Source organism: Emydura macquarii, unplaced genomic scaffold, assembly GCF_026122565.2.
Source record: "Emydura macquarii macquarii isolate MOO-44397 ecotype Brisbane River unplaced genomic scaffold, CSIRO-AGI_Emac_v2 contig_18, whole genome shotgun sequence".
Classification (NCBI taxonomy): Eukaryota; Metazoa; Chordata; order Testudines; family Chelidae; genus Emydura; species Emydura macquarii.
Genome location: NW_027130155.1, coordinates 9,690,714 through 9,704,532, shown reverse-complemented (window position 1 = coordinate 9,704,532; position 13,819 = coordinate 9,690,714). Strand labels below are relative to the sequence as shown.

Below are 13,819 nucleotides of genomic sequence, written 5' to 3'. Positions count from 1 at the left end.
TGCAATCTTAACTTATTCCTCTTGTGCGTATGCCATTATAACACATACAGTCTTTAATAACATGATCACATACTATTATTTTCCCATAAGACTTCTGTCTTATTTAGTGAATAGAATAAATGGTACTTTATAAATGAATCATGATTATATAATGAAGTAGGCTATGGTCTGTAGGACTCCTGCCTCATCACTGCAGAAGTTGCGTAATGAATGAGACAGCTGGCTGCAGGAAGAGAAAGGACGATCTCCTGGTTAAGACAGTTGAATGCTGCAGTGGAGAACCTTTCGTAACTGTTGTTTTTCAAGATGTCTTGCTCATGTCTAAGCATAAGATCGTCACAGTGGTCATGGAAGTCACAGATTCCATGACTTTCAGAGACCTCCAGGATATTATCTTCTTCAGCTTAAGCCCCGGGCCCTGAAGGGGTGGGGCCAAAACTGTCATCTGTGGGGAGCTCTCAGACACCATGGATGGCTCATCAAGTCACAAATGACATTTGTGATCTTGCATTGTGGGCAGACAGCTGCTCTGAAACTTGCCAACATCGAACACCCATTCTCATTTTATAAAAATGTGGTTGGGACAACAGAGGCCACAAAAAACAACCTGTCTCTGTATAACTTGTTATACCAAAATTGCAACAGTTTGCAAAAGGGATTTTACTAAAAAGAACCAGTTATTTTTGTTCTATTATTTTTCATTAGTTTTGTTTGAAAAATGATAAAATCGTGTCAAGGAAGTGAAAACTATTGCATTAATGTTGTTTGTTGCATGTAAAATGTTATAATGTAATACCTTATTGTTAAATTACTGCACGTTTTGTTGCCGTGACCATACCATGATTTTGTTCATCTTTACCCTGACTGTTCCATGAATTTTGCCTAATTTTACCATGACAAAATATTATCCATACTCATGTCCATTCCATGCTAGATGTGTGCACTGTTACCAAAGATTTTTCCGTCAATGGTGTCCGTCAGGTTGGCTCCAGAACCCTCTGGAGCCATGTGCTAATGTGCCAATATAAGGCACACCACTGGCCCCTGCCCTCTCAGTTCCTTCTTGCTGGATAACTCCAACAGAGGGGTAGGAGGGTGGGTCATGGAATGTACATGAGCAACATACCTTCAAGAACAATAGTTACAAAAAGTTAGTAACCGTTTTTCCTTCTTCGAGTACTAGCATGGAATGGACATGAGAAATGTGACTCTCAGGTAGTATACTCCAGGTGGGTGGCTCGGAGTTCAGGGACATGCTGACTGCAACACTGCTCTTTTGAAACCGGCATCATCACAGGCCTGTTGAATAATGGCATAGTAAGATGTGAAGGTATGCACCGATGATCAGATCACAGCTCTGCAGATATCCTGGTTCGGGACCTGTGAGAGGAATGCTGCAGATGACGCCTCAGCTCTTAATGGAGTGAGCGGTTAAGATGGCTAGAGGCAGGACATTCGCCTGCTTATAGCAAGCTTGGATACAGACAGTTATCCAGGACGAAATCCTCTGGGCTGACACAGGGAGCTCTTTCATCCTTTCCGCTTTTGCTATAAAGAGTTGTGTGGACTTGCAAAAGGGTTTAGTCCTCTCAATATAAAAGGCCAGGGGTACACCTAACGTCCAATGTGTGAAGCTGTCATTCCTCAGAATTCTTGTGAGGTTTCAGGAAGAAACTGGCAGGAAAATGAGTTGGTTGTTATGGAAATATGACACCACCTTTAGCAGAAAGGCTAGCTGTGTGTGCAGTTGGACTTCGTCCTTGAAGAACACCATGTAGGGTGGTTCTGATGTAAGCGCCTTGATCTCAGATGATCGCCACCAAGAAGGCAACCTTCCATGAGAGGAGTAGCAGGGATCACAATGCTAAAAGCTCAAAAGGGGGACCCATGAACTTTGACAGAACCAGGTTTAGGTCCCATAAAGGAACTGTTTCGTAGACCTGAGGATAGAACCTTTCCAAGCCCTTGAGAAACCAAACCATCATCTTGTGAGAGAACACTGATCTGCCACTGGAGGGTGGAAGGCTGAGACAGCTGCCAAATACACTTTAACAGACAAGAGAACCAGGCCCTGCTGCTTTAGGTAGAGCAGATAGTTCAAGATAGACTGAAGGGAGGATTGAGATGGAGAGAGAGCATGTTCAAAAGCCCAACAAGAGAAACGCTTCCACTTAGCCAAGTAGGTAGCCCTGATGAAGGTCTTCTTACTGCCTAGCAAGATCTGCTGAACCTGTGCCGAGCAGGCCTGTTCTTCAGGGTTCAGCCATGCAGCTAGGTGCAGAGAGGCTTGGCTCGGGTGAAGCAGCCTGCTGTGGTCTTGTGAAATCAGGTCCAGATGGAGCGGGAGCAAGAGTGGAGTTGTCACCGAAATATCCAGGAGTGTGCTGAACTAATGCTGGCGCAGCCAGTCTAGGGCTACCAGAATAACTCTTGCCCTGTCCCATTTGATCTTTAGGAAGATCTTGTGAATGAAGGGAATCGATAGAAAGGCATAAAATAGTTGGCCTGTCCACGAGAGCAGGAAAGTGTTGGAGAAGAAGCCCAGACTGCATCTATGGAGTGGACAAAACTGTTGGCACTTCCTGTTCTGCCTGGTAATGAACAGGTCCACCTGTTCAGGCCCCCACCTTTGGAAGATGAATTAGGTTACCTCTGGGTGAAGGGATCACTTGTGGTGAGAGAAGGATCCGCTGAAGTGATCTGCCAGCACATTCTGGGCTTCCGGGAGATGTGATGTCTGAAGACGAATGGAGCACTTTGAGCAGAAGTCCCACAGATGGATTGCTTCCTGACAGAGGGCCAAAGATCCAGCCCCTCCCTGTTTGTTGATGTAAAACATGATCTGTCAGGACATGCATCACTTTGCCTGAGATCTGAGGAAGGAACTCTTGGTATGCTAAGTGTACTTGACTTCCTACCCCTTACTTCTGTGGTGGAAGTGCCTCAGTCTTTAAGACAGGGAGCTTGGGGGACTTGGGCCCTTCCACTCCACCATGTCCCAGTCCAGGGCCCTGTGTAAGTCAACCCCTGAATAAGGGACTTCCTAGTGGAGAGTCTACTTCCACTGCCCTGGACTACTTTCTACTGTTACCACTTCAGTTTAGCGCGTGGCCCCTATAGTCGAAGTTCCTGTGGTGGCTTGTCTGTAGTAGTGCCCCCTTATGGATCCTGCTGCAGTCCCAGGTTCCTCTGGGTAGAATAGCCGTCAGTTTGGCAAGGTCGGAATCCCCACAAGGTGTCTGTGCTTCTATCACCCAGGTTCTTCTTAGGCTGGATGCTCCTAGGTCTCTTTCTCCATCTTCTTTGGCCAGGAAAATGGTGTTTGGTTCCTAGTGGCTGTCTCAGTTGGCAGGCTGATCCTTCCCTCAGGTACGGAAGCAGCCAGCTCCTGCCTCTTCATCAGTCAGCCCCAAAGTGAGCCAGGTTCCTTCTTTTTCTCTTCCCTCCAGGCCTGGCATTGGCTGCAGGTGCAATGGGGTGGAGTTGGCTGGGCCCAAAGGCTCTCTTTAACCCTTTCCTTACTAGTGTGTGGTTTCTCTGCTTCACCACATGCCATAATTAAGGTTGCCTGCACAAACTTAATTCACCCCATATTTTGTGTATATATGATGATAGTCTTTAATTACATAAACACAAAATTACTATTTGCTCCATAGGATCTCTGCCTCATTCACTGAGTGAGATAATTATTCAATATTTTTACCTGCTTACTGTGTATGGCCTCAGGCCTTATTTATCACACACCATTCAAACCTGCACTGAATACAAAATTATTAAATCCCTCTTGGGTGATTCTGTGATGCTCTCACCATATCTGATGTACTTCACAAACAAGTCTGAATTTATCTTGACAGCACCCCTGTGAGAACAGATGGTGGTATTATCGCCATTTTATAGATGGGAAATTGTGAGGGCTTGTCTGCACCAGGAAATTATTGGCATTACTATACCAATATGATGATACTGCTGTAACTACTCTTGAGGACACTTACGTGGAATAACTGGCCTATTTTTGGTTTAACTTTTCAAAGCAGCATAAACTAAACTGAAAGGAGGCCACAGTTATTCTGAATAAGTGTCCCCACAAGAGAAAATTGTATAGCGGTATAATTATACTGGTATACTAATTCCAGTTAATTTCCCTGTGTAGATATACCCCAATGCACAGAGAGGCTAAAATTGTCAAGTTTGTTAAGTTTGAATGCCCAACTTCTGATACCTTGTCTCTGATTTTCCATTTTAGCATTTTTACAGCATATGATATGTTTAAAGCAAACTTCAGTCGACTTAAGTTGAAGATGCAAGCACTCATCTGGCCCTCATGTGTCTCATGCTGGACACCCAGAAAATGAGGAACACAGTTACTGGGCAACCGAGAACATTAAGGTGACTTGCCCACCATCACATAGTAGCTCCAGCCCTGCACAGCTTCTGCATGTGACCATATGGATGATCTAGGGATAGAAGCCAGTTCTTCGAGTGGTTGCTCATGTCCATTCCATGCTGGGTGTGTGCACTGTTGCCGGAGATTTTCCCTCAGTGGTATCAGTCAGGTCAGCTCTAGCGCCCTCTGGAGTTGCACATATATGTGCTGATATAAGGGGTGTCACTAGCCCCATGCCCTCTCAATTCCTTTTTACCATCTGTGACAATTGCTGGAATGACCCTTCTTGCTCTGAAAGGCTTCTTCCCAGTGGTGTTGGACTCATATTTGTTAGTTCAATAGCTTAGTTTATATACTTTTTGCAAGTAAGTGTTAAACCATGTCTACACTACCACGTATGCCAGGAAAACTTATGTCACTCAAGTGTGTGAATAAACACTCCCTGAGTGACGTAAGTTTTGCCAGCATAAGTGGCAATGTGCACAGCACTATGTCAGTGGGAGAGCTGCTACTGCTGCTCGTGGAGGTGGTTTTATTACAATCGATGAGAGAGCTCTGTCCTGTCCTGTAGAGCAAAATTATAAGCAACTGAAAAAAGGGTCTTATGGTGGAAAGTGTCAGGCAACTCCAATTATAGGCATCACTATCTGCACCCCTTGAATATTGCAGAGAAAACTAATAAAAATAAATTCGTTCTGACTTCTATTAAAGTTAATCAGAGAGTAATAGTTCAACACATGATTCAACCACCAACTCATACTCACCAATGCAGATGATTTAGAACCCACATCACAAACACCAAACAAAATTTATGACTTGTGATATTAAAAATAATATGAACGTACCGAATATTTGTAAGTGGAATCCGCAAGTCTTTCACAATGGTATCATATAGCTGTTTGTTTCTTTAAAAAAATAGAGAAATTAATGTTGTATTTATACATAATGTACATTCTAAAAACTGTTTTCAATATCTATACAGTATACAAGTAGATTACATGACAATGTGTGATAGCAGTTTTGTCAAAATTGCTTGTGATAGTTGACAAGTTCCTAGCATGGGCTGAATGATTAAAAAAATATACTGAGATTAGTTTCTATTGCATACCATTATGATAGTACTCATGTGGCACAATTAGAATCAGGACCAACTGTGCTAGGCACTGTTTAAGGAGATATGGTTCATGCTTCAAAGAGCTTACAGTTTATTTAAGACAAGGTACAGCAGGTTGATGCAACATACAATCTTAAAAACTGGAGGTAGAGAAAAATGCTAACCACAGCTTCAAAAAAACAAAAAACAAAAAACAAAAACAAAAAACCCAGCACCAGCTGCTCTTTAAAGGGTGACTGTCAAGGCTACAAAATGGAGATTACTTACTGTAATGAGATTCTTTGAGATGCACGGTCTCTTTCTGTATTCCAGACTTCAGTACACATATGCACCATGCACCTGAGTCTGGAATTTCTTCAAAGCAATGTCCATTGACCAACATATGCACAATAACTCTCCTCATGCTCCCAACCAAGGATAAAAGAGGCAGTGCTGGTTAATATCTCTCCACTTTCTCTTCTTACCACAATCCAACCGGATCCGAAGCAGAATGGATGGAGGGTGGGTAGTGGAATACTGATAGAGACCACACATCTCAAACAATCTCTAGTTACAGTAAGTAAGAGAAGGTTACTCATCTTGTGCAGTAACTGAGGTTCTTCGAGATGTATGGGTGCTCTACTGTAGGTGCAGCAGTGCTTTTGTGTCTGGAGTTAAAGATCTTCAATGGCAGTGCCTGATGGACCGCACATGCAGACCTCTCCCTCTTGCACTTTATGTGGAACATATATATAGTGCTGTGCAGTTCAAACACCCTCAGTTCCTTCTCTGCCATAGGGTCTATACATTATGCTCCGAAGCAGAGGGGAGGAGGGCGTGTAGTGGAGCACCCATTGGGATATACATATCGAAGAACCTCAGTTACTGCATAAGCTGAATAACATTTTCTCACTTATTGTAACTCAAGACTCTTCGAGTGAAGTCCTCTTAGGTGCTCCACATTGAGTACAAAACAGTGTCCCTAGATGGAGGTTGGGGCTTCTGAGTGGCTTGTATGGCTGAGGATAGGACTGTACGTCAAAGAATGGTGTCTGCAGAGGAATTCTGCACAATGGCATAATATTGGGCAAACATGTCTGAGGACGCCCATATGGCAGCCCTACATATGTCTATGATGGAACATTATTAAGGAATGCAATAGAGGTTGATAGTGCTTGTGTAGAGTGTGTCCTTATCAAGGTAGATGGTTGCCTATTATGGAGTTTGTAGGATAGGCATATACACTGTGAAATCCATTTAGAGAGGCGTTGTTTCGATACAGCAGTGACTCTAGACCTTTTGGTGGTGGATATGAACAGTTGTGGAGATTTTCTGAACTGTCTGGTTCTATCCAAGTAGAATGATAGTGCTTGCCTCACATCTAACATGTAAAGGGCTGTGTCCTGTTGACTACTGTGTGGTTTGGGGGAAAAGGAGGGGAGGTGTATGGGTTAGTTCAGGTGAAAGAATGATTTAACTTTTGGTAGAAATTTTGGGTGTGGATAAAGTGTCACTTTGTCTTTATAAAATACTGTATATGGTGAGTACGTCATAAGGGCTGAGATTTCTCCCACTTGTTGAGCAGATGTGATGGCAACAAGAAAGGCAGTTTTTATTGGAAGATGTAGATGTGAGCATGTTGCCATTGGTTCAAATGGGGGTCTACTCAAAGAATGTAGGACTAGACTGGGATCCCAGGTTGGGGTAGGGACTCGTATGTATGGGTATAGATTTTGAATGACTTTTAGAAAACGCTTAGTGATGGAGTGTGGCAAAACTGTCCATTAATATGGTAGTGGAATGTAGTAATAGCAGCCATGTGTAGTCTTATAGAACTATTGGCTAGTCTGTCCTGTTTGAGTTGAAGGAGGTAGTCCAATATGAGTGGCAATGGAGTGTGAGTTGTTTCAACCTGCCGAGGATCACACCAATGTTAGAATCTATTCCACTTACGTGTATAGGTGTGTCTGGTGGTGTTGCATCTGCTATGTAATAGTATATGTTTTACTGACTCAGAACAGGCTATTTCCAGATCCCGGAATCACGAAGATGTCATGCTTTCAGGTGGTGCGTTTGCAGACTGAAGTGAAGAACACATCCCATGTCTTGTGAAAGGAGCCACAATGCCAGAGGAAGATTGATAGGCCGGCAGAGCATCATACAAAGCAAGTAAGTGTACCAAGTTTGTTATGGCCATATTGGAGAAATTATTATAATCTGAGACTGGTCTTCCTGTATCTTGTGTAGGACTCGGAACAGGAGGGGAAAAGGAGGTTGGTACAATCAAGGTTAGGAGAAAACTCAGCTTCTAGTGTTGTGGATGCATTTTGAAGCACTTGAAAGAAAGGAAAGTGATTAGGAACAGTCAGCATGGATTCACCAAGGGCAAGTCATGCTTAACCAACCTGATTGCCTTCTATGATGAAATGACTGGCTCTGTGGATGTGGGGAAAGCGGTGAACGTGATATATTTTAGCAAAGCTTTTGATATGGTCTCCCACAGTATTCTTATCAGTAAGTTAAAGAAGTATGGGTTGGTTGGATGAATGGACTATAAAATGGATAGAAAGCTGGCTAGATTATCGGGCTCAATGGGTAGCGATCAATGGCTTGATAACTAGTTGGTAGCCAGTAACAAGTCGGTGCTGTGGCTGGTTTTGTTCAACATCTTCATTAATGATCTGGAGGATGGGGTAGATTGCACCCTCAGCAAGTTTGCAGATGACACAGCTGGGGGGAATGGTAGATACGCTGGAGGACAGGTAAAGGACACAGAGTGACCTAGACAAATTGGAGGACTGGGCCAAAAAAAAAAAAAAAAATCTGATGAGATTCAACAAGGACAAGAGCAGAGTCAGAAGAATCCCACGCACTGCTACAGACTGGGGACTGACAGGCTAGGCAGCAGTTCTGCAGAAAAGGATCTGGGGGTTACAGTGGACAAGAAGCTGGATATGAGTCAACACTGTGTCCTTATTGCCAAGAAGGCTAACAGTATATTGGGCTGCATTAGCAGGAACACTGCCAGCAGATTGAGGGAAGTGATTATTCCCCTCTATTTGGAACTGGTGAGGCCACATTTGGAGTATTGTGTCCAGTTTTGGGCCACCCACTACAGAAAGGATGTGGACAAATTGGAGAAAGTCCAGAGGAGGGCAACAAAATTGATTAAGGGGCTGGAGCACATGACTTATGAGGAGAGGCTGAAGGAACTAGGCTTGTTTAGTCTGCAGAAGAGAAGAATGAGGGGGAATTTGATAGCAGTCTTTAACTATCTGAAAGGGGGTTCCAGGGAGGATGGAGCTAGACTGTTCTTAGTGGCAGTAGATAACAGAATTAGGAGCAATGGTCTCAAGTTGCAATGGGGGAGGTCTAGATTGTATAGTAGAAAAAACCTTTACACTAGGAGAGTAGTGAAGTACTGGAATGGGTTACCTAGGGAGGTGGTGGAAACTCCACCCTTAGAGGTTTTTAAAGTCCGGCTTGACAAAGCCCTGGCTGGGATGATTTAATTGGGTTTGGTCCTGCTTTGGGCAAGGGGTTGTACTAGATGACCTCCTGAGGTCCCTTCCAACCCTAATCTTCTATGATTCTAAGAGAGAGAGAAGAATTAAGAACTATCTATCTAAAAAGAGTGCATGCTATGGCACTTTCTGAGGAGAGGAAAAAGGGGTTCTGGTAAGGGTTCCATTCCAGACCACTGGCGGTAGAGAAGGAACTGAGGGCAGTCGTACTGCATAATGCTATATATATATGTCCCCACACAGGGTGAGGGGGGGAGGTGTGCATGTGCAGTCCAGTGGGCACTGTATTTAAGATCTCCGACTTCAGATACAAAGGTGTTGCCGCACCTACAATGGAGCACCAATGGGGATATCACTCGAAGAAGAATCTCCATTTAGTCATCGACAGATGGTCCCTATGGTGTATTCCACTCATGGGTGACTGTCAAGCAACATTCTGACCTGAGGAGGGTGTGAGGAAACTGGCAGCAGAAATATTTGTATTACTGCAGTTTCTACAACTGCATCCATCTCCGCTGCTTGAGTTATAGTAGTGGTTCCCAACCCGTGGCCTGCAGGATCTTTCAAAGTGGCCCACCGCTTCCCTCCTGCTGGCTGCAGAAGAGAGCCGCTGCCTAGGGACTCAGGCAGAGCACTTTGCCACAGGACCGCAAGACTAGTGCAGGCTCCTTGCTGCAGCCAAGGGGACAGGAGATCAATGTAGCAGGGAGCACGGCAAAACACACCACTTGGGTCCATGGGCGCTGGGGTTCCTGCTGGAGCCAGAGGAGGGGAGTACTGATCTCCCATCACCATGGCTGCAGAAGGGAGCCACTGCCTAAGAATCCAGATGAAGTGCTTGGGGCTATAGGATGTGTGTAGTTTCCCTGCTGCAGCCAGAGGGACAGGAGATCAGCAAGAAGGCAGCCTCCTCACTGAACTCTTGTCTGGCTGCAGTTGGGGGGGGTGGGGGGGAGAGGAGGGACTGCTGGTAGCTCTTCAGGGTTGTAAAAATGGTATCTGTGGCCCTTGAGCCAAAAAGATTGGGAACCATTGCGTTAGAGCATAGTCTGACATAAAAATATGGATGGAATTTCAAGTCTCCGCTCTGCAGATATCCTGCAGGGGAACGGCCGACATGGATGCTGTGGAGGCAAGTTTCTGCTCATTTGGAGTGAGCTGTGATATGCCTGGAGGGGGAAACTTTATATTTTGTAGAATTCTAACATGCATCCTGAAACACATTTAGAAATCCTTTGTGAGGATATGGTTTATCCCTGCTATCTTTCTGCCAAGGCAACAAAAAGTCTCACAGATTGTCTACAGGGTTTGGTTCTCCGCAGGTAAAATGCCAGGTCATGCCCGACATAAAGGAAGTGAAGTCTCTTCTTCTCGGAAGAAGTGTGGGGTTTTGGAAATAATACAGGTAATGTACTGATTAATTGATGTGGAACACAGACAAAAACTTGGTGAGGAATTTGGGGTATAATCTAAGGGAAACCGTCTCCTTGTGAAATACTGCACAAGGAGGGTCTGCAATCGTGGCTCCCAGCTCAGTGACCCTTTTCACCAAAATGATGACTAAAGAATGCCACTTTCGTGGACAGGTGGGTCATGGCATATGTTGCCAGCAGTTCGAAGGGTGGACTGTGAGTGTTAAAAGGACAAGGCTAAGATCTTATTGAGGCACAGGTTAATGACAGGTGGGAAGATCCTGATCAAGTCCTTCATAAATCAACCTGTGATCACGGGTTCAAAGATAGAACATCCTTCCACCAGGTGAACAAGGCACTAATTGCTGCTAGGTGTACTCATAGTGAACTGAGGGCTGAACCTACAGTCTTTAAGAAGAGGAGATAGTCTAGGATAACTGAAATATCAACCACAATATGAAGTGAATGTTGATGGTTATGCATCCAGGCCACAAAATCACTGCCATATAGCTTAGTAGCAGAGTCTAGTAGAATCCCTCCTGCTTTGGGTCAGGATTTCCTGAACAGGGACAGAGTATGAGTGTTCTATCGCTGACATCCATCCAAACATCAGCCCATTAGGGAGGAGTGGAATGACTCGTGAGAGGTGTCCCAGCGCCTGCTATAGGGATCTGAAGAGCCCAATAAGGCCAAAATGAAGGATTCATCGGTTGCAATGGCTCCCACACAAATCAAAGCTAGGTGTCCCTGGGGAAGGTGTCATAACCAGAGAGCTAATAATGTCTAGGCTGTCTGTCAGGGCTCCTGCTTCTTTGCAAAGATACTGGTGCAGCTATCTCCTCTGATTTAGAGGACATTTCCACTGGTCGGTACTGAGGTGCTCCTGTCCAATAGATGAAGATGGAATCTCTCCTGAGATAATGGGAACAGTTCCTTCTCTGGGGTAAAGACATCTCTTAGGATGGCAGGGCCCAAAAGAAGTGGAGACAGCAGGTAGAGGAGGAAGATATCCTCTGGTATTACAAATGTCTCCATATAGCCCAGAGTCTGAGGCGTTCCAACTGATACCCAAAGGGCCTGGTTTATCTGATGTGGCCTGATGGTCTTTGTATTGATAAGGCGGTACAAACCATGAATCCAGACTTGCACTCATGGACAGGACTGGAGAGCATTTATCTTTGCGCCCCAGTACTGCAGTCACAGGTGCACCTTACCCTCCAGCCTGTGGCTCTTTGGTGGAGCCAGTTCTGTACACGACATCTCACCCAACCTGGACCAGCTTGGGGAGGAAATGTGTTTCTTTTGGACAGTCTGCTGTGGGGATCAGTCCTTATGCCCATGCAAATGTCTCTTACTCTCATGGGGAGCCCTGAGTGATGAGTCCTTGGGCTTTGATGTCAAAGGCTCTGCTCCAAGGCTTGTTCTTGGAGGGGCACTGCTAGTCAGCTAGTACAGGAGGGTCTCCTGGACTTGAGTCAGAGCGGGATCTCTTCCACCAGAAACTTTTTCAGTCAGAGCTCTTGGGCCTCTTTAAATGGAAAAGATTTGCAGATACTGCACTTGACTAAGATATGTGCCTTACCCAGACAGTAGAGGCACCAGTGATGCTCATCACTGTTGGAGAAGGAGCAAGGACAGGAGATGCAGTTCATGGATCCTGGACATAGTCCTGGAACCAGGGAGGATGATCTCCCAACTGGGAAGGGGGGGGTGGAAGTATTCTATTTTATACTAAACTATATACTAACTAGAATTTTTAAACTAAGATATAAACTATTTACAATTAAATTTTTACAGATTCTGCAATAGCTAAAGAGGATACGAGTCCAACTCAGGTCATGTGACATTAAGAAGGAACTGGAGAGGTGTAAACCAGCACTGCCTCTTATACCGTTGGTCTGAAGCACAAAAAACATTACTGCGCATGTGCAGGGGAACGGATGCTGCTTTGAAGGAATTCCGGACTTGGGCGCACGGTGCGAATGCGTACCCGTGTGTGAAATACACATAAGGACCATCACTCGAAGAAGTTCAACTCACCCTAACACTTATAGAGAAACACATACATCTGAAAGGAAAAGATATATTTGAAGCTTTTTTTTTTTTTTTTTTGCCAGCTCTTTGGTTGAGATTTTCAGCTTTCCATGTATGCAAAAGACATACCCCAATTCAGCAGCTAACATATCTTCTGTCTCTCATGTATTTTTAAAATGCCTATCATTACATTATATAAACACAGAAGGCCTAAGAATTAACTCAGGAGCTTCCAGCTTCATGTCTAGTTAAAATAGGTGGAGAGAGGCTTACTTTCCACATAAAGATAGTGAGGAAGCCTGAGGGCAAACCTCAGGTAGAAGCCAGGTTTTGCACATGCACAGTGGCCAAGTCCATTTTAATTTGAGAACTGTTATATTGGTCAATTGTTAACAAAAACTGTGACCTGTGATAAATATACAAAACTTCCTGTCAGTGTCAATGAATAAAATAAATTATCACAGTTAACATTTTATAAATTGCTGAAGTCCATGCATTCATGTAACAAGTGTTATCTGACTTTACACACAGAGGCTACATCTACACTGCAGCACTAATTCGAATTAGCTTAATTCGAATTACAGAAAGCGATTTATAGAAAGCGCTGCAGACTGTCCACACTACAGTGTTTGTGCTGGTTTCTTGCGTCCACACTGGCCAGCCTTAATTCGAATTATAAAGCAGTGCAATGTGGGAAGCTATCCCACAGTCCAACTAATCATAGAGGCTGTTATGACAAGTGTCATCATCCCAGGATGCAGCGCTGCTTCCCCTGCCCTCTTCCCCCACCCCCAAACAAACAGGAAAAGGATTTTCATGCTGTTTTTTTTTTTTACTCCCCCGATCGCCATTGTTGCAGGCACATGGAGCCAGCTGAACTTTGCTCTCATTTTGACTGTGACAAATACATCGCAGCTTATCCTGGACTACTTTAGAACTGTATGCTGTTTGCCTTTTATGCTCCACTCACCACCCCCTGTATATTGCTTGCCTTTGATTTTTCTCTTCACCAAACAAACCCCCCCACCTGTATGCTGTTTGCCTTTTATGCTCCCCCTACCAACTCCTGTATATTGCTTGCCTTTGATTTTGATTCTACAGGTGTCTGTAGAATGTAAGATAAATAACAACCGAGTCAGTTAGTATATATTAATACAGTGATACAAATGTTTCCATTTCACAGATGGAAAGCATGATATAATGTATTCACATGTAGCACTGTGAATAAACTCTTAAAAAAGTATAAATTTCCATGATTGGCCACTGAAACAATGTAGCAAAGAATTTCCTTTCACTGCTGGCATTTAAAATGCATTCACCATGCGAGGAGGAGGGTGGGTGGTGAAATCTTTCAAAGGGACAAACTTTAAAG

At 44.2% G+C, this 13,819-nt stretch overlaps 1 protein-coding gene across 1 annotated transcript in view; it reads right to left on the bottom strand.

Moving 5' to 3' along the window:
* The window catches only part of GK5 (glycerol kinase 5), an 89,970-nt gene that overhangs the window by 5,184 nt on the left and 70,967 nt on the right, over positions 1 to 13,819 (bottom strand). Inside the window, exon 14 of the mRNA XM_067540818.1 lies at positions 5,230 to 5,289. Coding sequence (XP_067396919.1) covers positions 5,230 to 5,289 — 60 coding nt within the window. The remainder of the gene's footprint in view (positions 1 to 5,229; positions 5,290 to 13,819) is intronic.